This window comes from Ruditapes philippinarum, unplaced genomic scaffold, assembly GCF_026571515.1.
Source record: "Ruditapes philippinarum isolate M1 unplaced genomic scaffold, ASM2657151v2 ctg595_1_1_1_1, whole genome shotgun sequence".
NCBI classification, from domain to species: Eukaryota; Metazoa; Mollusca; class Bivalvia; order Venerida; family Veneridae; genus Ruditapes; species Ruditapes philippinarum.
In genome coordinates this window covers 53,106-78,167 of record NW_026862203.1, presented here as the reverse complement: position 1 = coordinate 78,167, position 25,062 = coordinate 53,106, and the positions used below count along the sequence as shown (strand labels likewise).

Sequence of the window (25,062 nt, the reverse complement as noted above, 5' to 3'; positions counted from 1 at the left end):
GTGATTGGTCATGACCAGTAGATGACCCCTATTGATTTTGGGGTCAAGGGGTCAAAGGTCAAGGTCACATTGACCTTGAAAAGCAAAAACGGTTTCCGATCAATAACTAAAGAACCTTAAGGCCTAGGAACTTCAAACTTGGTATGGTGATTGGTCATGATCAGTAGATGACCCCTATTGATTTTGGGGTCAAGGGGTCAAAGGTCAAGGTCACATTGACCTTGTAAGCAAAAACGGTTTCCGATCAATAACTAAAGAAACTTAAGGCCTAGGAACTTCAAACTTGGTATGGTGATTGGTCATGATCAGTAGATGACCCCTATTGATTTTGGGGTAAAGGGGTCAAAGGTCAAGGTCACATTGACCTTGTAGGTAAAAACGGTTTCCGATCAATAACTAAAGAACCTTAAGGCCTAGGAACTTCAAACTTGGTATGGTGATTGGTCATGATCAGTAGATGACCCCTATTGATTTTGGGGTCAAGGGGTCAAAGGTCAAGGTCACATTGACCTTGTAGGTAAAAACGGTTTCCGATCAATAACTAAAGAACCTTAAGGCCTAGGAACTTCAAACTTGGTATGGTGATTGGTCATGATCAGTAGATGACCCCTATTGATTTTGGGGTCAAGGGGTCAAAGGTCAAGGTCACATTGACCTTGTAGGTAAAAACGGTTTCCGATCAATAACTAAAGAACCTTAAGGCCTAGGAACTTCAAACTTGGTATGGTGATTGGTCATGATCAGTAGATGACCCCTATTGATTTTGGGGTCAAGGGGTCAAAGGTCAAGGTCACATTGACCTTGTAAGTAAAAACGGTTTCTGATCAATAACAAAAGAACCCTTAGGCCTAGGAACTTCAAACTTGGTATGGTGATTGGTTATGACCAATCAGATGACCCCTATTGATTTTGGCGTTAAGGGGTCAAAGGTCAAGGTCACATTGACCTTGTAAGTAAAAACGGTTTCTGATCAATAACTCAAGAACGCTTAGGCCTAGGAACTTCAAACTTTGTGTGATGATTGGTCATGACCAGCAGATGACCCCTATTGAGTTTTAGGTGAAGGGGTCAAAGGTCAAGGTCACATTGACATTGTAAGTAAAAACGGTTTCTGATCAATAACTCAAGAACGCTTAGGCCTAGGAACTTCAAACTTGGTATGGTGATTTGTCATGACCAGCAGATTACTCCTATTGATTTTGGGATCAAGGGATCAAAGGTCAAGGTCACAATGACCTTGTAAGTAAAAACGGTTTCTGATCAATAACTAAAGAAACCTTCGGCCTAGGAACTTCAAACTTGGCATGGTGATTGGTCATGACCAGCAGATGACCCCTATTGATTTTGGGGTCAAAGGTCAAGGTCACATTGACCTTGTATGTTAAAACGGTTTCCGATCAATAATAAGAGAACCCTTAGGCCTAGGAACTTCAAACTTGGCATGGTGATTGGTCATGACCAGCAGATGACCCCTATTGATTTTGGGGTCAAGGGGTCAAAGGTCAAGGTCACATTGACCTTGTAGGTAAAAACAGTTTCTGATCAATTTACTAAAAACGCCTAGGCCTAGGAACTTCAAACTTTGTATGATGATTGGTCGTGACCAGCAGATGACCCCTATTGAGTTTTGGGTCAAGGGGTCAAAGGTCAAGGTCATGACCAGTAGATACTTTATAACCCTTATTAATTGTTTGATCACTGGGTCAGAAGTCATGCATAATAACCTTATCACATGACTAATTGGCTGCTGATAGGGGGCATACATGTTTTACAAACATATCTTGTTCATTATAAGATAGTATCTTTTTAAGAAAATGATCAAGCAGATTGACTAGAATACATGTAATGTTAATTATGCTGGATATTTGTTTGAATGTTGTTTTAATATTTAGATATTTCAATATAAATATTAAACTCTTTGTTTTCCTTTTCTGTTTCCCTTTTCTGCCAGTGTTTCCATGATTTTTTATAACAATTTGTTCCTCTGTCTACCAATGTAAAAACTGTTTGTTTCCATATCTGCCAAATGTTTCCATGATTGTATGAAACTTTTTGTCTCACTGTCTGCCAATTGTTTTCATGATTTACTAAACCATTTGTTTCCCTGTTTACAAAATGTTTCCATGATTGTAAAAAAACAATCTACTTTTGTTTCCCTGTCCACCAAATGTACCCATGAATGATGATTGTATGAAACCATTTGTTTCCCAGTCTGTCAAATGTTTCTTTGATTGTAACCCTCCCACTTTTGTTTCCATGCCCATCAAATGTTTCCATACTTTAATAAACCATTTGTTTCCTTGTCTGTCTATACCCATGATTGTATGAAACCAAATGTTTCCTTGATTGTAGCCCCTACTTTTGTTTCCCTGTCCACCAAATGTTTCCATGCTTTAATAAACCATTTGTTTCCCAGTCTGCCAAATGTTTCCTTGATTGTAGCCCCTACTTTTGTTTCCCTGTCCACCAAATGTTTCCATGCTTTAATAAACCATTTGTTTCCCAGTCTGCCAAATGTTTCTATTATTGTAAAAAAAACAACAACTTTTCTAACCTTATGTAATTTCTGTCTGCCAATCCATCAATGATTGCATGAAACCATTAATTTTGTTTCCCTTTCTGCCAATGTTTCCATGATTTAAACCATTTGTTTTTCAGTATTTATTGTTTTGATTGCATTACTTGATTATCAATGTTTTTCTAAAAATAGACACAATACCTGCTTCTTTTCTTGGCGGTCATAAAAAATTGTCTGGTATCAGGGATGTAAATATTTTATTTCAGCAAATAAAGGGTAAGATGATCTAATCAGGTATTGTGGTGAATAATTGATGGCATAATTCACCTAAAGAGGTCTGTTGTTTATTGACTTAGATTTTTATCAAAATGCAGATATTTTCTTACAAATGGCAGTTGGACATGTCCTGGTATCAAATGATGAAGAAAAATATGGGATCCTTAATTGTTTGTGATTTTCTTGTCTACAGCTTTTAGATTACCATGAGATAAATTGTTATGAAAATGGGACTATTTAGTTATAATTGAAAGTTGGACATAAGTATGTGTATGGAAGCTAGAAAATGATGATTTGGTAATATATGTTTTTTGTTGTTTTGTTTTTTTTTGGTTTTATTTTCTTCTTTTTCAGAATTTAAATGTAAAAGACTGTCGTTTTATCTCATCATCATCATTGTTGTTTCCATGGCAACATAACTATTATTCTATGTTGTGTATATATAAGTAATGCAGTTCTAATTTAAATGATACATAAAATAATATTAAGACCTGATATAATTTTTTTTATTGTTTTATTTGATCAAAGAAGGAATGATGAAATGTTGTTTTTTTTCTTGACACATTATATTGGTACATGTATGATAGACTTGTCTGACCTATAATTGATTGTTGATGCCAGTCATATTTCTGTTTCTTACCGTGTGTTAAAAATCAAGAATGCACATTAAAAAGTAAACAGGCTAGTTCCTTGTTGGTTTTATTACAGTCCAGGGTCGAAGGTTATAAAGAAATTTTCTAAGCTCCAACTCCAATCTTCAGTATTTGATTGGTCAAAAACAAGCTCAGAATGTACACTGACCAATGAAAATCCTGAGATTTGAGCGTGACTCAGAAAAAAGTTTTATATCCCTATGGCCATATTGTAGATGACCATGTCTGAGTTAAGAAACTCCTTTTTACCAAAAATGTAACCAATAAAAAACAACAAGGAATAATTTTTGATTTTTTTTTCGAATGATGGTCTATTTACCTATCAAAAACGCAATCTGGTTTCAAAATTTATATTTTTATGTATAACCTGTCTTAGGTTTAATACCCTTAACTTACATTTGCTTATATCCTATAGAATGTTGAATTGTGTCTTTAATCTAGAGTTTCTGAAGAAAGAAAAAGAAAAAAAAGATCAAACGAACATTAAAATTTTGCTGTCTTTCACTATCCACTCCCACCACTTCTGGGAGTCTAGCAGTCTCGAGTGGCACAAAAAATGCACATTTACTTTATTTTGTATGCATATTAAATTCACAGGCATATGTTATGTTACACCTAGCAATAACAAATTATTCATAGCTTAAAATGCATACTGATATGTCTCTGATATTTGCAAGGTTGTTAAAATGTAATTAAGGCAATTTATTAAAGAAGGATGAGCCAAAAAGGACAAAATATGCATTGTGGATTAGAGGTGATAAAATCTAAATAATATTGGAAGATATTAACCTTTTCCCAGTGCTGAATTAATATGATACACTTTGAATATGGAATGTCCATTGTTAAAATTTTAACCATTAACTAGAATTTGTGTAATTAATTTGCTTTGCTTTGAATTTTGGACAGTCTATTCTAAGTTAAACAGATTTATATTTGAATATTAAAAAATTGAGGTACTAATGGTTTAAAGAGTCAGACTGCAGGAATGTGCATACTGTCCAGGTGGTAAAGGCCAATTACTTATACTATCTTTTTCTTTTATTGCTTTTTGGCAATTAATAGTTAATTTAATGATTTGGTATTTTGTATGGAAGAAAAAACAACTTATTTAACTTTTTTTAAAATTTTGCTTCTTTTATGACAAATATAAAAACACATTTATTGCTACTTTCTTCAGGTAACAAGCATCTAGCATGCTTTAATACCGATATTTAAATATAATAAACTCATTTTTGTGCTTTTTCTAAAGAAGTAAACATTTATTGGTTTTCTAAGGCATTCTGTGCCTTTAATATTTGCAATACATGTATTTAATAGTTAATAGGACTATCTTTATTATGAAAAAACTTCTACAATGTATATTATTGTATGTTTTAACACTGAGGTAAACATGAGATCCGTTTTTGATGTTTAATTATGGGATAAATTAAGTCTAGACTGTTTCATTTCTCAGTAGATATTATTTATTCCTAAAGAATGCAGTACTTTACATTATTAATAATACTGTTATCTTTTGAGAGGAAAAAAAAAGGACATTTAACTATTTAATCCATGGTTATAGAGTTTGCATGACCAAGTGGGGTGAGGAAAATTGAAAGGCATTGTATTTGCTGAAATTAAAATATTTATTTGTTTGTTTTTCAAATTATAAAGAATAGATAAACGGATTTTAAATTAAATAGTGTATTGAATTTTCCCCAAATAAAAACGTTATTTAATTATCTTTTTTAATATTGTGAATGTTTTTTTTTGCTTATTTCATTCATTAAATTTTACTTTTGTATTGTATTGAATAATTAATTAAAATTGAGGACTAGTTAAAATTGTGATTTATTGTTGAATTTAGTGTTGAAAAGTGGTATTAAAGAGACAGTCAATGTGTTTAATATTTTTTGAATGGATCTCTGAATTGGTTGTAGTTTAACTTGACTTGAATATGAAGACAAGTTTGAAGAAATGAATGTTGAATTTGAATTTGAAAATGAATTGTTTTTGTATCTGTTTTGGCTTGGGTTTACATCGCAAATTCACTGTAAAGGTCCAGTGGCATCTTTCCAGTTTTGGTGGAAGAAGACTCCCGGTACCCCTGCTTTATTTCAGGCACAAACAGGAACCCCAAGTAGAATAATCAATGTTCCATAAGCTAACTGAAGAACTTAATTAGAAGAATCCGACAGGTTTTACTGTAGTGATATTTTTGGTAATATTTAAAATGTTTTCCATTGATGTAGATCAGTATGTTTCCAGACAGTTTTGATGAAAAAGTTTCTTAATTAACTAATGATGTTTTTTCTTTCTTTGCTATTTCAGATGATGTTAACAAAGATTTATAGAATACAAGATAGATGAATATCAAAATATGTGTAAAAGTTTTTCTGATTACTTCTAGATTACTCAAAACCAACAAGGAATGTGATTAAAAACTAGCAAATTGGATGATAGTGAAGTCAGTAGTATCTTTGAATAGTCTTCAGATAACTGCTTGAAGTATGAAATGAAGGTGACAGTACTGTCATTTATAGTGAATTTTAATTACTTCATTCAACATTTGGAATAGTGCTTGAAAACTATAAATGGTTGTAAATATATTTATATAAGCTTTATTGGCCTATGAGCAAAATGGGTTAAAAAAAAGAGAGTGGTGACTTCTTTACTGGAGACAAATTAATTTTTTGTGATGCATGACTGGCATATTGGAGATGATTTTGGTGTGATATTGTAAAACTTTTTAAACTGTGTCAAAAGTTATTAAAAGTGATAGTGACAATGCACGAGTGGGCGGCCGTCAACACATGGTCTCGGCCATTGGGTAATCCGGGAAATGGTCGGTTCTCTGTGAATATCCCTGTCACACCAAGAACAGGAAATGGACGATATTCGGTGAATATTCCGGTGTCTACATCAATAACTCCTCAGTTTGGTTTACGTAGATGTAAAACAACATTGTTTGGTCCGGCAACAGTGCTGGATAAACAGCAAGTTTATAAACCGAAAGAGAATTACGGAGGCGAGTCTAGTACTCAAAGATATATCAGATTTTTAAAAGTTAGCAATAAGGTATATTTACATATATATTTCTTGTTGTTCAGTTTTAAATATCAACTCTTTTTACATTCCTTTGATATTAGTTTTCTGTGTGTTTGCTGCTTTTATTTACTAAAAATATTTTTGGTAAATCTTCTGGAAGGAAATTAATGTAGTGATTTCAGTGCTTTTCACAACTTGTCTCTGCTTTGTCATAATTCTGTTTCTTTTATCTTATTTGTTCTCAGTTCTGCATGGTTTTGGTGAAGGTTTTCTGCATACAGGGACTTTGCATAATGTGGGTTATATTTGATATTTTATGTGAACTTTTATTTGCAAATGAATCACATATAGTCTCCTTTGAATATTTCTTAATTAGATATGAATATAAACTTTTTGAAGGGACAGTGAGAGATGCATTTTGTTTGAATCGTTTTGTACTTACGTTTTTTTTTATCATCAAATATACTTGTGAGATTGGTATTTTAACATTATGGGAATAGTGTTGCGGATAAAAAATTAATGAATTTGTATAATAAAAATTAACAATTATTCTATTGCATTTATATTTAACATGTATTAAAAGATTATTATTAAGGCGAAATTTAGTTGGTTAATTACTTGAGTTGCTAAGTATCTAGTAGCCTATCATGTACATATCCTTTGTGATTCTGATTATAATTTTCTCTTCTGCTAAAATATTTTGCAGTCATTTATTTGTCCACTTGTCTTGACTGTGCTGTTATATTATTTGCATTTGTTTATTTACAGCAGTTGTCTTTTCTGTCCTGTATTTATTCTCCTACCATATACTGTGGTAGGGGCTGTTCTGGAATATTTCTTTGTTCATCTTCCTGTTGATTGGTCTATCTCCAACGACTTACGTGCCCATTCTAATACCCTATACCTGCTGACAAATTTTCTTTAAGTTTGACTCAAATGTTCACCACAACTGGGAGATGTGCAGAACCAATGTCACTGCTGTGCAGGCTCAAGGTCAAGGTCATGCTTGAAGGTCAAATTGTCAGACAATTTTTCACTCTCTTTATAATTCCCATACCCCTTAAAGTACATGTATTTTCTTTAAACTTGCCTCAATTGTTTTTGCGCTTAACAAGGCAATGCAAAGAACCCTGGGCCATGTCATTGCTGTGCTGGCTGAAGATGAAGGTCATGGTTGAAGGTCAAATGTCTGACAATTTCTTGCTCACTCTATAATAACCATTCCTCTAGAAGGATTTGCTTCAGACTATATTCAGTTGTTGAGTTTAACAATGCAGCATGCAGAACACATGTTTCTGCTGTGTTAGATCAAAGTCAAAATAAGGCTTGATCCTTGCAACAATTCTTGTTTAAAAAATCTATTCAGTCTTTTTTTAAACTCCTATTTGCATTACTTATGATACAAGTATTGTTTTAAATGACGACAGTTTGATTATGTTTTATTATTTTCTAGTTTCTTCTTATTTTCTCAGTAACTCCTTTTCTGTTTGTTTTCTGTTATTTTATTTATTGAAATTCTTTATATTTGCTTATTTTCTACAAATTTCTTACTTTAGGTCCTTATAACCTGTTACTCTAATACTTCTTTTATTGACAATCTATTGTTAATATTTTACACACCTTAATACTAGCATTATAATGAAATATTTTCTTCAAAATAGATTATTTTCCAAGGTGCAGTCTGCTGTTATACTTTAATTACCATATGCTTTGTTGAATAAGACTATCAAATAAACTACAATGTATACTGAATTTTATTCCTAATTTTCTATGAGCATTTGCTGTCTTAGTGTTATTTTGTTTATGTTACTGTAAAATTTAAACATGATTATTTTCCAACCAAATTTTCTTTAATGCAAGTATAGATTAGAGATTTAGTTAGACTGTAACAGTAGCTACAATTTTGTATTTTGATATTGAAATCCCATAAATGTCAAATGAACTGTCCTAAATCAAAACAAAATTTTGTGTATTCAGGAATCGGAAGCCAAGCTGAAAAATACAATGCACATGCTGCGTGTCCAAAGATCAAAGTCAGATTTAGATGCCCGTGAGACACCTAACAGTTTTTCTAACATGGGTGTTATTGGTGGCATGGGTGGTATGATGAAAGAGGTTAGCTTGTTTTAACACTTTCATAATAAAGAGGATATTGAATGAGTGTAACTTCAATATTGAATTTATTGAATGTGTTGAATAAATTTATATATTACGCAAGCCTCTGGCGACAATAATATTATTTTATGTAACGAGTTTAATAAATTCAGTAATGAAATTACACAAATTTAATATTCTATTTATCACATACCAAAAATACAGACTGTTTAAAGTGAAAAAGAGTCATTTTACATTGATGCGCCTACAGTTTAACGCTAACATTTAGCATGTCTGTTAACACTATGTTTGTATAACGCAAATGACGTCACATCAAAATGTATGCATGGCTGTGCAATACCATTTTTACGGAGTCGCAAAATCGGCATGTTTATGTGATAAAATTTAATATTTATTTCAATTTTCAATATAATATTTCAAAATAAAGCATTCTGATTAATCAGTTTTATAGGAAGCAGACCGCCTGCTTGTGCCCGAAATGATACACAATGGGGCATATGAGGACCTCCACTAACAAAGCTTGATAGTGACACTGAATGACATTTACAGTGTTGGTTTCATTTGACTTTAAAGTCCAACAAAACAAACTAATCATTACTCTTATGTATAGATATATGAGAAAATCTGGAAAGTCACTATGACTTTAACTGTGTTGGTGCAACTTAAAAACTTAATGTTTTGATTACATTTCTAGCGATCACATGTGTATATGCCAACAAGTTCAGAAATTCTCAGTAGGGAAAGTTTGACAGGAAGTCAAAAACAGGAAATGAAGGTCGGCCTGGCAGTGTTAAACAAGAAAGGTCTCATCTCCTTGACAACAAATGATGTTTCCAATCAGCTTCCAGAACTCACAGGTAGGTATCAGTGTTTGCAAATACATGTATAGTGGTTAGATCTGAACAATACAACAGTGCTTGCAGCTAACCAATTTCAAAGGCTGACTCTCAAGTGAACATTTGTATGCCTTTTTCTAATTTCATATATACTGAGATCTCCTACATGTCACAGTATAGAACTGTTAACTAACTAGCGGAGAAAATGTGTAAGCATCTGAATAGTTAAATGGGTAGAGCTAGGGGATGGTGTTTTGTGGGTACTGGGTTCAAGTCCTGTTCAGGCTGCACATTTTTCTCACCCTGTGACATACAAATAAACCATTCTCAATTCTCAGAAGTGGACCAGTTCATTACACTAATTAAGCAGTATAAGGAATAAAGCCACATAAAGAATAACAACGCCTAATGAATGGATGTGTAGGGTAATGAAGCAATAAACTCAAGTCCATCAAACCTTCTTTCAACGGTCTTCATACTTATTTCTGTACATTTTTGTCACATGAAAGGGTGCTTTCCTCTTACATCTTATTTTTTTTTATCAATATTAATATGGCATCAATATTATACATACTAATTAGGGTTTGTAGTTGCAAGGAAACCCTAGATATAATGTTTTCAATCATTCCAGCCACTGTAGAAAGCCGGAGGCCGAGAGAAGAACACCATTCAGGTAAACAACAGTCAAAATCTCTGATCAAGCGTAAAGACTTAATGGATCACTATAAAGCCGGGTTCAAGATTCTCGCGGATGAGGAGATCCAGAAGAACCAGGAAGAGGAACTTGAGAAAAGTCTGGGAGATTATACCATCCTAGATTTACAATCAAAACTCCTCGATTTTACTGTAAGTTGTTGAAAATATATCTTGATTTTACTTGATCAATATTTTGCTTGTGTAATCAAGTGTAATTGATTGCTTAATATCATAATGATAAATTGCTCAATGATGGAGCAATAAAATGACAATGCTCTTTGTGTTCAAGCATACTAGTGACTTGACATGACAAAAATAGTGATAGAACAAGTTACATTATAGCGATAAAACATCCTGTCTAATACTTGGAAGTTCAAATGCTTGAAGTGGACAATGAGCCTATAGCAGCGAATGTCAAAACTAGTCACCAACCTCAAACACTTTGCCATGATATCTTTGAGTGAAAGAATACAAGTTTGTAGGTTTGCCCAAAAAATATATTAGCACATGTTTGATATATAGATCCTTTTTTCGTTTTTGTGTTTCAGGATGCCAAATCTCCACGTAGAAGTGCACATGTAGATTCTCTAATCACTCAAGCAGCTCAGAAGAAGGTCCCTCAACAGATGAAGTCAGAGAAATCTGTCACTCTACCAGCCATAAAAACTTTCAACCCCTTTTAATTAAATTAAATCCAACATGAGGCTAACATTGTCTATACAGATAGAGTGCACTCTAGATAGAGTGTTACTTCAAATTATTTTTCTTTTCTTTTTGTGAAAGGAAATATGCAGTGCTTTTTGGGTTATTGCACAGTTTTTGGCAAAAGTGACCCAAGAAGTGGATTAAAATGATTTGAATTTTGAAATTTTGTGAAGTTGATCATTGACTTGTTCGAGCAACTGTGGCCATATTCTGTGTTATTTTGCCAACATACCCATCTGTATTGATGAAATTTTGTTTATTTTATATTTTAAATGCAAAAAATATGTGCACAGTTGTTTCCCCTTAAAATAACTAATGCTGTTTAGAAGGTTATTGAATTTTAGAAATTTCTGAAAAACTTTTTTTCATATTTATGAAGATTTTGCATAAATTTTTAACAGTTAATGTAAAAATTATGGTCTGATTTTTATTAAGCATTAATTTTACATTGTATGTTTTCATTAAATAATATTGCAGTATGCTGTTTGTGTATTGCTGCTATGAAGTGATATTGGTATTTTAAATTTTAATACCTTTGAACATGTTGTTGCAAGATTTCGGGCCCATGTTAGGTCTTAAACCAATAAATATATTATTGCAAGATTTCAGGTCCTTCTTAGGTCTTAAACCATTAAATATATGTTATTGCAAGATTTCATACCCATTTTAGGTCTAAGTCCGTAACATATATGTTCTTGCAAGAGTTCAGACCCTTTCTGGTTCTAAAAAAAGATTATATTCTTGCAAGAGTTCAGAGCCTTTTTGGTTCTAAAAAAAGAATGCATGTTATTGCAAGAGTTCAGGCCCTTTTTAATTCTAAAAACATTAAATATAGTGTCTTCTTGCTGGTGTTGCGGTCCTTTTTAATGCTAAACCATCACATGTACATGTAAATAACAGAAATATTGTAAAGAGTGTTTAATATTTTTGGTTACTTTGATTTAAGAACATCAGTTATTTCAGTGAATTTAGTTATTTTCAAGAGGTCTTTAATTAGAAGATATTTCTTAGTATTGTGTCAAGGCCTAAAACTACATGTATACTTGTTTATAGATTTGTGGCTGAAAGTTTTAACATTTTTGTCTTAATAATACATGTTATTGTGTCTGTTCTTAACAACTGATACTCTAAAAAAGTTAGTATTTTCAGCTAAATTTATGCTTTTGCAATCAACCCTGTTTATATATTTGTACAGAAAGAAGTGCTAAGTAACTATTTTATATATTATTCCTAATAAGGGAGGCTATTTCTGTAATTTCCTGCCATAATTATATTTGTCTCCCTTGTACTATCTATTGACTCTGATCTAAGGGAGGCTATCTATGTTAAATTAAATACTTTTTTGTAGCTGTCTTTCTGCGCAGTCTGATCAGGATCCATGCTGTTTGCCTACAAACCGGAACAGCATGGCTCCTGATCAGACTGCACGGATGCGCAGGCTGGTCTGGATCCATGCTGGTCGCAAACGCACTATGATGGTTTTGTAATGTCGCGGCTCATAAAAATAATTCTTTATTATTGAACAATTATAGCCTAATAGCATTATTTAAATTTGATTAAATGTCATAAATTATGTAAGACAGTTATATGATGATACATGTATACATTTTTCTGTCATATTTAACAGAGTGACATAGATTGTAACTACACAATTTTATCATACTATTCTCTTATATAATGCTTATATTTATTATTTGTTGTTTTTTTTACAAATTCAGAATTTATTTATTTGTTATATTTGTCTTTATTTGTCTGTGATAATTCTAGTCGACTAAATCACCGTGTCTATTTACACAGTAGTTCAATGTAGAAATTACTGGTACTATGTATACACTGAGATTAACTGGGTTAGAGCTAAATTGTAATGTTAGGTCAATTTCGTCTCCCACGTTACTCCCCTATGGGGCCCCATAGAGAGATGACACAGCATCGACCATTGTGTTTTTCGATTCTTTGAAATCATATATCATCACCTTAGTGCAGTAACGGGTTAAGTCTGTCTGGATTTAATAGGTGCTAACCAGTTATTGCACTAAGGTGACGATATGTGTGTTTTCCACTGTTTGTTGACAACAGTTACTTTCCCACACAGGAAAAGCCCCACATTGGGTAAAATTTGATGCAAACCTATACATGTACCATTAGTTCTGATGAATTTCTGACTTCAGTATAATGGTTAAGCTTATATGCTGAACTCAAATTTTTAATTTTTTAATGTCGTTTTCAATAAGTTGTATGTTTTAGTTCTTCCAATTTAGTCTCTTTGTGTCATCAAATGTTTATTGGGCATAGAATTCAATGTTTTAACACATAGAATCCTTTCTTTTTTGCCACTATGTGACTTTATTTTGAAGTGTTATACCAACGAAAAATGCCAAATTTTCTCAAGATAACAAAACATGAAATTGTATCCTAGTAACCAGTGTATACATGGAAACCAAGACTTTCATGGTGTCTAATATATTATGAAAATTTTGTACTAAAATTGAAATACTTTTGTATAATGTTTTGTTATGTTTCCAAGTAATTCGAAAATAAATGATCCATTATTATTGATTTTGTTTTGATTCTTAATTTGTATTTGACAGAGAAATTTTATATACTGGAGTTCCCTATCATCTTTTCTATGATGGATGATTTTGTGGTGCATTGGCTAAAATAATAGCCTAGAGGCTGTCCTTTATCACAGCAATATTGTTATGATACTGGGCCCCAAGAAACAATCAAAGTCGTTCCGTTGGCTCAATAGGTAGAGCATTGGACTGATGGGTTCAATTCCATGACGTTGCAGGTCACTTTCGTTGTGATTGATCATGAAATCTTTTCTATGGTCATTTGCACTGTACCTCTGCTCTGGTATGTACAGAAGTTTCAGTTCCTTGCGAAAGTGAAGGCAACTAGAACTGGTAGACTGCTTGTCCAAGAATGCGGTGGCTGAACTGTGCTCTGGTATTTTAATATGGCTTACTGCTGTGAAAACTACAAACACCACCACCAAAAACAGTCACAAAAAGCAATACCTTTGAGGCCCCCCTCTATTGTTATATAAGGAGCATAGTGCTGGCTGAAGAAATGTAGTACACAAATACTGTACAATTTGGTACATCAACACCCTTTTCCTGAGCCCAGTCGCCCATTGGTTCAATTTTACTGAGCTAAAATCGTAATACTACTTTTTGTGCAAAAATACCCTTGACATCTACCCATTGGCATGATTTTTTTTGTTCTGCATTGGTTCTTGCAATAGCTTATAGGCACCCACTTTCAGGAATATGACTGACCTGCAAAATGCCTGCATGGCATTGGCTCAAGCCCTCACTATTTCTTCTGCTTATATCCTATTCTAAACTTTATGTATTTTATTAAAAATACTCTTTCTAGAGCCTACAATCACCCACCCATTGGTCTAACTCCTTCAGGGATTGGCTTATACAACAGCTTTCAATTTCCACTTTACTGCAATAATAAAAATCTAAACATTTTTTGATGGTATTTAATTAATTTATTTTTTAATTTTTCATCAACAATTTAACAATTATCCTCCTATAATAAAACATGTAATTTTATATTCTATCTCCTTTGATTATTGTTTATGTTTCACAGGTGATTTTAATTACATACATGTAAAAGAAAACCTTTCACATAATTGAAATTTTCAATTAAGAATATATGTCCTTATAATATATATACTTAATATCTAAGATACCGTAATTGTTATAATGGGACGCTGTCTCTATTGTCATGTACATGTATACATATATTTTGTATTAGAAAAGTAACATTTTAATACATCATAAAGGAAAATGTTTGGAATGTTCATCATCACAGATATAATGGAATAAATTTTATATAATTATTGCTGGACGGAAATGCAATAAATTTTTTTTAAAGCTTTAACAATGTAAACAAATAAATAACATGCAATAAAAAATGCACTTTTCATATAGAGATCTCAATACTTTACACTTATTCAGTAAAAGTATAAAACATTTTATAACATGTAAATAAGTACCATATAAAAAAATGGGCGGAAGATATTTTAAGAATGGAATGCAAATTCTCAAATAATACTGAATACTTATACAAATAAATACTTCTTATTTATTCGATTGTGTGCTAAGAACAGAAAAACAAATGAAGGATTTAAATGAACAAAAAAATATCAACACCAAATGTCAGATCATATTAATACACTAATGTCATATCAAAATAATTTCAGATTCACATTGGACCATGTGTCTTATTCACTTTTCACATTTTCTGACAAGCAGTTTTGATTCACTGTTAAACCTTATGCAAGTATTCTTATTTTGTTTAGCATTCTACTATATCACACATTTAATATAACATTTTTTTTTATCTTTTATCATTTTGCATCTTAGGTCATTTTTTCACATTTGTTTGACAGTTTTGACAGTTAGATTCACTTTTTTCATATATTGTTTCAATTTTTTTCCACATTTTGTTTTCCCTTATTTTTTTTCACATTTCAGATTCACATTTTTCACATATTGTTTGAAAACATTTCACATTTTTCACACATGATTAATAGTCTAAGCTCATAAGAATGGCAGTTCCTCTCTTTGCCCAGTGGTCTGCAGATTTCTCGCCACTCTTTAACTCAACAGCAACAATAAACGAAGGTCTGCCCATACTTCCGGTACGGTTCGGGAAATAGTAACATGGACATGTGTATATACCTGAAAAACACAGATTTAAGTAATAACTAAAACTAAATAAACCTTTTTTTACCTGCCAGATTCATAGATGTAGTTATTAAACAGATAAAAAATTTAAATTAAACAAAAAAAGTTTTTTTTGCAAGTAACAAGCTTATGGTATCTTCTCCTTTTTTTAAAATCATCACACAAACACAGTACACCGGGCACATTTTAAACTGTAAGCATTAGAAGGAAACAAAACAAGCAAGCACAGGTATCTAGAAAAAACCAACAATCTTTCCAGAAAACTAAACTAAACACTGATTTTCATTCAATTTTTAATAAACAAAATTGTGTGTATGTTCATGTGTTAAATTCAACATTTTGGATTTTGATTCACACAGTAGATCCACAAAATATTTTTCATCATTTTCATTATACTTATAAATATTATAAACAAAAAAACAGACAGTCTACATACCTTTTGTGACTTTCTTCTTGTTTTCTACAGGTTTGAAATGGATCGTAGGTATCTGACATACAAGTTGCATGGGTATAGCCTCAATTAGACACTGATTCTTCTTGTCCCAACCTGCACCTTGTAGGTACAATCCCTTGATATATACACCATCCTACAACAAATAGTGAACATGTTACTTATCACATCTAAATTTTATCATCATTACATATAAATTATCACACAAGTTGTCATTTTATACAGACTGATATACTAACAAATCCAGCAATCTTCCCAATCCATTTCCTTGGTTTTTAGGTCCTGCATCAGAAGATTGTAAGTTAACAGGAGGACAGTTACAACTGTCTGGGGTTAAAGTCTGTATGAAATAACAGTAACTGAAAGAAATGTTTCATCAAATTGACTAAGCATAGGGTACTGTACATAACATTTGTTTAATAGCAATATTCTATTGAAAAAAAAAAATTAGGAAGAAAAATCTATAGTCACCTATGAGTAAAATCAATAAGGCAGGTAACTCTACATACATGATTCATCTATCTATTTCATAGCTATCCTCTATGATGGTTTCCAAACCAAAAATGGTACTGCCTCCATTTCAAAGTTGTTGTTTTTTTTTAATTAAAAAACATTTTGTGAAATAAAAAAAACCCATACCTTAGGGGGTCCAGTTATATTCGAATCATCAACTGTCATTACATTAAACTCCCACGACAAACTGTCGACTGACACGCTGTTCAATCTTGCTGATGTCTGCAGGACAGCAGTCAGGAACCCAGTTGGGAATGTGAAACCAGACATCCAGAAAATGGTTGGTGGATGAGCAGTTGTAGCCCATTTCTCAAGTTGATCTACACGGAGTACTAAGTCACGAGTCCAAGCTGCCAGAGGTTTCATTGATGGGTAGGCCTGTTATAAAGTGTAAATTTAAAATTGAAACTTATTGCTGACTAATTTAAACTCATTGCTATCCATGGAATCATACATTTTAATTAAAAGGACTTTTGATACTGAAGCGATAACATTAAGCAACAAACAGTAGAGTGTAGCCCCACTTCATGAATACTTGTGGCATAGTGTTCCACACTTCTTAATTAAAAAGTATCCATCCTAATTAGCTAAATACAAAATTGGCACATGCAGTGAAAAGTTCAATTTTGTACATATTTCACATACACTGTTATGGCTTCTTGCACTAATCTTTTATTTCTGAATATCTGCATGATATGTTAGAATAATATTATGTTTATTGTTGTTTATTTAATTAAAAAGTAAAGGAAATAAGTATGTTTACTGAAATAACATCATATTCCAAAAACAATTAAATTTGTAGTGACGTGGACGCATACTTTATCAAAACATTGATTTTTTATGTTTGTTTTAGAGAAACAAGACAGAGGTTTCGGGGACTTCTGCCGCTGAGCTTAATAATTGTGATATTAAGATGCCTATAATCAATTTTGATTGTTTCAAGTCCTTCCCAGGAACAGAAGGTGTTAAGCCTTTGCCATCAGTATAGAGCCAGGCCAGCCTGTAAATCTGTGCAGTCTGGCCAAGCTCTGTAACGTTGGCTGACTAACTTCACATTTTCATCTTGATCAAAATTGATAACGGACAATCCTATAAATACAGGATGACATTTTCAAAGTTTAAATAGTATTATCTCTATATCTTACCTTAAGCCATGAAGGTGGAACTCTACCATCAAAGATACAGAGGAATATACTCTCTAACTCCACTGTCATGACAACCATTCCCTGGATACCCATCTCGAGATCTGTCAGAGATTTACGGATCTCGTTCAATAATAGATTGTAACGCTGAATCTGTAACAAAAACAAAAATACATCTTCAATACCAGATATTAATTTGGTGATAATAAAAAAATAAAATTACAACACTGTACCAGTTTTTCGATGAAAGATAGAATAATAGCAGAAGATAAAAAGAATTAAATTTCTTCTCAAGTAAATATGGACTTCATGTATACATTGCTTTATAAGTGAGAAATTTAATATTTGCTCTGCAAATTCAAAACGTACAATAACTCCAACATATATCTAAGAAATTCACTAAATACAGTGATATTTTCATATTTGCTCTGCACATCGTGCTCTTGAAAGTATTACGCTTTTCATATGCCCAAAAGAATTTTGGCATATCTTGTTTCAAAAGTTAGATACATTTCACTTTCACTAAAACCAAACAAATATCCTCTATAAAATCATCATGTAAGGTGATAGTGATTAGGACATATTACTTACCTCCTGTAGAAGTACTACATTTATTGGTGATGGATCTACAGACAATATCTTCACTGTATTGTCATAGTCTATATTCTCAGGAATCTGTTTATAAATGTTTGCTGATAACTCCAACACCTGTAAATATATGTAATCAAAACATGACCTTTTATAGAACTTAGAAAGTTAAGAAAAACTTAACCATATATTGCACTGCTCACTTGCCTTCTGTTACAAAAAAAAGTAGAATTACATTTTTTTTCATTGGAAATGCATGTTTTAAACTTTCAAAGCCTTGACTTTGCACAAAAGAAAAAAGAAGACAATAAGAAAATCAAACTTAAGAAAAATGTATTCATAGTTCAAAATATAGATACATATTTATAATTCAAGTGACATTTTCAAATATCCTCTGCATAATACATTGTATGACATTGTTTAATGTTTTTAATCATCATATTGCTACCAAGTTCCAGTCTAAAAGCTAAGTTTAATCATTTCATTTGTACACTCAAATTTTCGTGATACGGCAATAAACATGATTCTTGAGGGCAAGCTATAATATAAATTCTAAAGACGGTTATCACTTTTTTGTGTCTTACACAGATGAAGTAATCTCTTATATGACAAGCAATGAAAAAACAGGTTGTCAATCCTGGGCTTTCTGGTCAGGAATCATTGATTCCAACAGTTTTAAGTGTTGAAACTTGTGTACCGCTCAAGCTGGTGCTAGGGGGCATGAGGGATGCTACACTTTTTCATTATACTCATGTACAGACTCAATCAAACTGAGACTGCAATTTTCATGTAATTTTGTCATGATTAAGATTTCCAGATTTTTTCAACCAAAAATACCACATTTTTGCGACGGACGCGCCCTCAGGCGCGTTCAGAGCTAAGTCATCTACACATGGGATTTCGTTGGCTACACTCGCGCAATGTGTCCTAAACCAATTAACAGCCCAAGAAATAGTACATGAATTTGATCCTTCAAAACTCCCATACTTTGTCTGGATATCTTAATGTCTTCCATATTTAGCCTTTTAAATTTCAAATTAAGTTATCCAAGTTAAAATATGAACGTATATTATTGATAAAAACGTTGTAGTCCCGTAGTATTATTGCGCAATATGCAAATTACTGCTGAAACAATTTACCGCTGTCGAAAAAGTAGGACAGCAAATTATACTTCAATAAAGGTGTAACCTCTGAGTTCCAAGACATTATTAGTAGGAAATAAATATTTCTACATTATACAAAACCTTATTATTAACAAATCAAAAGTTTTTCGTGACTCTAGGATAACTCGCGCATTAATAAAAGAAGAACTATTTTCGTGACTCATACCGCGGGTTTAGCTGAATATTCAGCAGTTATTAATATATTAGATACAGTACAATGGCTAGTATAAATATCTATTTTTGAAAATGCATGTAAGACACTTTACCGCCATGTAGTCTTTCATGGTAAGGAAGTTATAATATCAGTTCTACTTCCGATTTTTGTGGTTTGTTTACATATTTTACTAGGTCATGATATGAGTTAACCTTCGCTATTCTAAAAATAGATTCTGCTTCACCTGTTCTGATTTTTGGACAGGCGATTATAGGAAGTACACATTAAACATGTAATTAATAAACCAGCGGATTGTAATGCAATACTTTTAGAAATGCTATACAATTGTAAGAAGCAAACAAGTTGAAAATGGAATATAGTGTGAAGTTGAAAAGGACAACTAAACACTGTAGTGCTTAAGTGACATTTAAATTAAAATAAAAACGATGTGCTCTGGCCTCTACATCTTTACCTTGTAAATAAAAAAAATCTATGAAATACACTATTAATTGCTGATGATTTTAACCATTTTTTTTTTAATGAGACATATCCAAGAGAAATAAAAATACAAATGACTTATATTTTATTGTCTGTATGCCCACTATGATATAACATGAAGCAATTCTAAATAGCATTCTCAAATGTATAATGTATTATGTTTGAAGTTTATTTGCCTGGATTTATTCTAGAAATATTTCGTTGATAGTTTTTTTTCTATTTACATATCATTTCTTAGAATAAATCGATAAGGACACTGATTTACAAGTTTGACCAGAGTTTTTAGGCATAAATTTCATTCTGTATTTAAGTGCTTGAAAGTAGAAAATCTGAATTATATCAATTTGGGACACAAAATATATTGCTCTACAAATCTCGAACTTGTATGGAACAAATTTTCTCTGTTATATATTTTGTGTTTTGTTTTTGTTTGTTTTTCTAAAAGAAGCCTTAATTAATGTCTCTCCGGTTGCATGTCCGTCGCATTCAGTGCTGCAGCACTTTGATTTTACAATCAATACCACAAATTATACCTTGTCTTCCCTGGACTCTCCACCAGTTGAGCTGATCTGTGGTTGAAGTGAGAGTAGGGTATCAAACATCAGTCTCGTCTCCTGAATCTGTGACTGGATGTCAGCATTTGGATGTTGACCGAACGCCTCTGGGTGGTCAATGTTGGGTAACATGCTAACATATTCTTTATATGAAGATAATGGTCCATCTTTTGGTACATAATATGTAGGTAGAATGGAGACTCTGTAGGTAAAAATAATTAATAATCATTAATGCTTATTATTTAAATAATAAATGTATTTTCTACATATACATTTGCTCTGTCTTTTACATATTTCTAAATGATTTAAAACAATTCGACCCATTATAGAAACAAAAATCTTGTTTCATTCCCAACTCAACCATTTATACACGATTTATGTCATAACTAACCAAAAAGAAAGGCAACAAGTAGATTTTACTAAAATTCATAACTGTAACAAAAGAAAGCATGTACATTGTATACTGTATTTCATAAAGATATGTTAATTTTATTTCATAACTTACTTGAAGAATGGCGTGTTGATGGAATTGTCATTAAAGTAATCAGAGATATATGTCATTAGAAGTCTTCTGTCCCAATCATCTGTCACATGACCTCCGTAGTTTATTCCGGCCACCAAGTATTTTAAGGCCTCCCATGGAGTTTCATCATAATCATCTAGGTAAATACTCAATAAATTCTCAGATACCTGAAAAAAATGTTCACATTTTATTGAATTGTAATTATTTTCAAAAATAAAAAATGCCAAGTTTTCCATAATTTCATGAATAATTCCCCTGATATTAGTTGAGAACATCTTATATAAAAAAAAAATTATATTAAAAACTTTTTCAGGCCTCAAGTGACCTGTTAAGACGATTGAGAAAAATTTAAGAAAAAAAACTTTGTACTATGTACATTAAGTCAATAATTCCATGTTTCAGCCATTTAGCTATTCAGCATCTGCATACTAAAACTTTCAGTTTTCAAACAAATTATATACTCCTGTTCTAAAAAATTTGTTTAAAACAGTTTCAGCCTGCATGATTTGCACTGTATATATTTTGAAATACACATGAGAGAAAATAACATTCTACTGTTTAAACCCAATTCAAATTTTTAGAATTAAAATCTTTAAAAAAAAAATGACTAATAAAAACACCATTACCTCAAAATCGGAGTCATTAAACTCATAAGCGATGTTCCAGCCAAGCATTAAGAATTTCTTTCTTTCTAGGAGTACAGAGTGGAAATAACATAGACAGAATAACAGTTTCTTGTATTTGTCTTGTTTATGGCACCGACTAAATTGTTGTTCTGTTACCAGGTTATATAAACGTTTCAAGTTGGCTTTCAAACCCTGAAATCAAAATAAAACATTTTTTTAAAATTAAAATCAACGATCTAGTTTAACCATGTATATTTGTTCTGTTTGAAGCAAAACAGACACTCGCACTGTAAAGATCAAATGCCCTTTTCTAGCTTTAACTCATTACCTCAGTATCAAGTGCAGAGTCGTCTGCCTGCACATCCATGCAGTTTGACCAGGCTTAAAACTGTTGGCAGCTAAGATTTTGTACTTTAAACATTGCATTTCCTTAAACTTTGAAAATACTTTTTTTTTTTTTTAAAATTTCAAAGCTGGACTAATCCACTACACAAATTTAGAACGCTAAAAGTTTATGGTAGAGAACATTTTGATGCATACTGGGCATCTAGTTTCTGAAAGTAAACCTATGATTATATCTGAGTAAAATTCTTGAAATATTTCAAATTGACCTTCCTTTTACCAACTGGAAAAAATAAACTTTGTAATTTAACACATATCAGAGGCAGATACTACGACCTCTACCACAATTTTATAAAATAAACGTATTTCATTGGCCAATTCTACACTTTCTACTAAACATTTAGAAGATTTATGTACTTCACTAGCAGATTTTATGATATATAAATTATATGTATTGAAAGTTAAATCTGTAACACAGTCTATACCTTTGGAGGTTCTGTAGTCATTTTAATACCAGTCTGTAGAATGGCTATAGGGAATTCTGGGTGAGGACTGGAACTAAGCCACAGTCTGAACTCGGGATGAGGCTCCTCTACCTGTAACTGTTCTACAAGCTTGTCTAACTGAGGCATCCAACTCAATGATAAATGACAGTTGGCCAAGAACACCCAGTTACCCTAAAATGAAAGGAACATCTCATGTATGCTTATAGATTTCTATAAAATTTGATATAAAACATATGTTAAATTTTAAGTATAAATTATTGGAAAACTGAAAATGAAGCCAAGTGGTCTATCCAGGAAGCGAATCCAAAAGTAGCTTAAATGAACTTAAAATCACCATTTCAATTTATATTAGATGAACAATTTACAACCTTTATATTAATCACTTAACCAATAGTTGTTTATAAGGTTGTTTATTAGATATGCCCAGTGTTATTTTCTTCCCAAGTGAGTTGCTGCTGTCTTACAGAGGTCTTTCAAAATTTTAAACATATGCCATGACTCTTAAAAAATATTTTTAGTAAGGTTATGTAACATTCTATTATTTTACACTTACAATGGTTAAAAAAATCAAGCCATTATGACATCCCACAGATACTCTAGATTTAAATTCAATTCTAGACTCTTGAATTTGACCTAAATAACTAATATACAAACATCATAGATACCTCTCTGACACCCTCTTTGATCATTCTGGTTGCTATTGGAGCCTGACCTTGACCTAGAGACAGGGCATGGAACCTCTGGGCCATACCACTCTGTTCTGCCAGTTGGAGAAGGGCACTGGTTGGATCCTGTAAAATAAATAATTTAGGAAAATATAATAATGGTTTTATTGATAATTTGTTTGGCTTCGATTTTTGAGTCATTTAGACACAATGATCAAATTAAATAATGAATTTTGAGCTTCAAAAGTTGTCAATTGTCTTTATGTGCCAGTTTTAAATTGAGGAACACCTGTGGTGTTTCAACTAAATATAAAACAAGCTTTTACAGGTTAATCAAATCAAATTTCAATCTCAAAGTTGTAAACCAGACAATACCCACAATGTAAAGAGACAAAGTAACTTACGACACCAGGTGAGAGTACAAAGATGAGTGGAGTTTTTGTTGAGGAATCTTGTACCACGTGCTGCATGTCAAGCACTGGGGGTTCCACAAACTTGGATCCCAGATTGTTGGTAATAAAAGAAGTTGCACAGAATGACACTCTGTCTGGACGTAATGAACGAATTATCAACATTTTCTGTAGCTCGTTACAGGCATTGTCCCATTCACCTAAAATAAGTTAACACAGTATAATCACACATTTTCATCTGTTTTTATCATAGATTACAAAATATACAGATTGATAATTCTTTTTTTTTAAACTAAGGTGAACTTTTTTAAAGTGTTAATAAAATGGTGCATAAAAACTTCAAACTTTTTACATTAGATTTTCTTGATTTCAAAAACATGAAAAATGGGAAAATGGCCTGAGTTTGGTTCTTAATAAAGAAGCTAATTCATACCAGGTAAGCCGGTATTTTCCGGTTCATTGGCTGTATACCAGATATTCCAGTCTCTTGGGTATTGTTCAAATGCTGTGATAATTCCGTGGAAGTTTGTCAATTTCTCGAGCTCAGTAATATTGTCCCAGGCCACATCAGATAACCAACCAGAACAAGGGTTGTCCATCTGGTTCTCCCTGTCTAACACCTGTTATATATAGTAACAATGATTTAACAATGTTCATTAAGTGAATAAGTATGCTACCGGTGTTACTATAATACACCTATCCTGAGCTGGTGTAAATATATATTTTACAACTTCTTATGACTAACAAAACCTGTAACTTAAGATCTATCACTTATGACAACTGTATGAAGATCATAAAATTTTAACAAGTGTTGATTACTTGCAAGCAGCACCTTTTTATTGTCAAACCCTACATTTTGAAATATTATTTCAGAAACTATTTTGCTAGGTTTTTTTGATATCAAAAACTACTTTCTATTCAGCCACAGATGCTTATTTTTAACAACTTTTTTTGAATAATTTTTATTAAAGTAATTTTGCCATAATTATAAAACATTGAACTTACCACACCCCCTCTAAGGAAGAAGTTGTATTCATCCATGTTAAGTTTACCAGCATGCTCTAGAATCTTGGCACACATTTGGAAGGAGAACAAAAGCTTGTGTCTCTCAAAAAGACCTCGGCAAGTAAACCTGAAATACACAATATATCAAAGTCACATGACTGTGTAAATGCTCAATCTATCTGTAATAATGATTTGTCTCATGCCAGATTTACTAATTTGTGTGGTATTTTTTTATTGGTTTGAGGTTGAAATAAAATTCATTACAATTTTTACTACCTTCATTTTCTCCATAAAAGTATATGTTTTATATACTTCATATAATGTAAGTGGAAAGTAAGCACACATCTTGTACAGAAGCCACATGACCAGGGACGCCCTAACAAATTTTGC

The 25,062-nt window shown here is 32.2% G+C and overlaps 2 protein-coding genes across 4 annotated transcripts in view; one reads left to right on the top strand and one right to left on the bottom strand.

Moving 5' to 3' along the window:
• Nucleotides 1-13,382, top strand: part of LOC132718268 (probable DNA double-strand break repair Rad50 ATPase) — a 76,201-nt gene extending 62,819 nt beyond the window's left edge. For 2 of the 3 annotated variants that reach the window (XM_060701944.1, XM_060701945.1), the window contains exons 24-27: nt 8,452-8,589; nt 9,284-9,446; nt 10,057-10,271; nt 10,670-13,382. In XM_060701944.1, the coding sequence (XP_060557927.1) occupies nt 8,452-8,589; nt 9,284-9,446; nt 10,057-10,271; nt 10,670-10,804 (651 nt within the window). In that variant the 3' untranslated portion in view covers nt 10,805-13,382. Of the gene's footprint in view, nt 1-5,757; nt 6,186-8,451; nt 8,590-9,283; nt 9,447-10,056; nt 10,272-10,669 lie in introns of those variants that run through there. The other variant, XM_060701946.1, reaches the window with a different exon arrangement.
• Nucleotides 13,383-14,313: 931 nt separating this feature from the next.
• The window catches only part of LOC132718272 (dynein axonemal heavy chain 2-like), a gene marked incomplete at its 5' end in the record, with an annotated part of 63,600 nt that continues 52,851 nt past the window's right edge, over nt 14,314-25,062 (bottom strand). Inside the window, 13 exon segments of the mRNA XM_060701955.1 lie at nt 14,314-15,526; nt 15,969-16,119; nt 16,623-16,874; nt 17,642-17,791; nt 18,230-18,346; nt 20,575-20,797; nt 21,101-21,285; nt 21,745-21,936; nt 22,572-22,763; nt 23,258-23,383; nt 23,662-23,867; nt 24,101-24,287; nt 24,673-24,799. Of these exon segments, the coding sequence (XP_060557938.1) occupies nt 15,372-15,526; nt 15,969-16,119; nt 16,623-16,874; nt 17,642-17,791; nt 18,230-18,346; nt 20,575-20,797; nt 21,101-21,285; nt 21,745-21,936; nt 22,572-22,763; nt 23,258-23,383; nt 23,662-23,867; nt 24,101-24,287; nt 24,673-24,799 (2,263 nt within the window).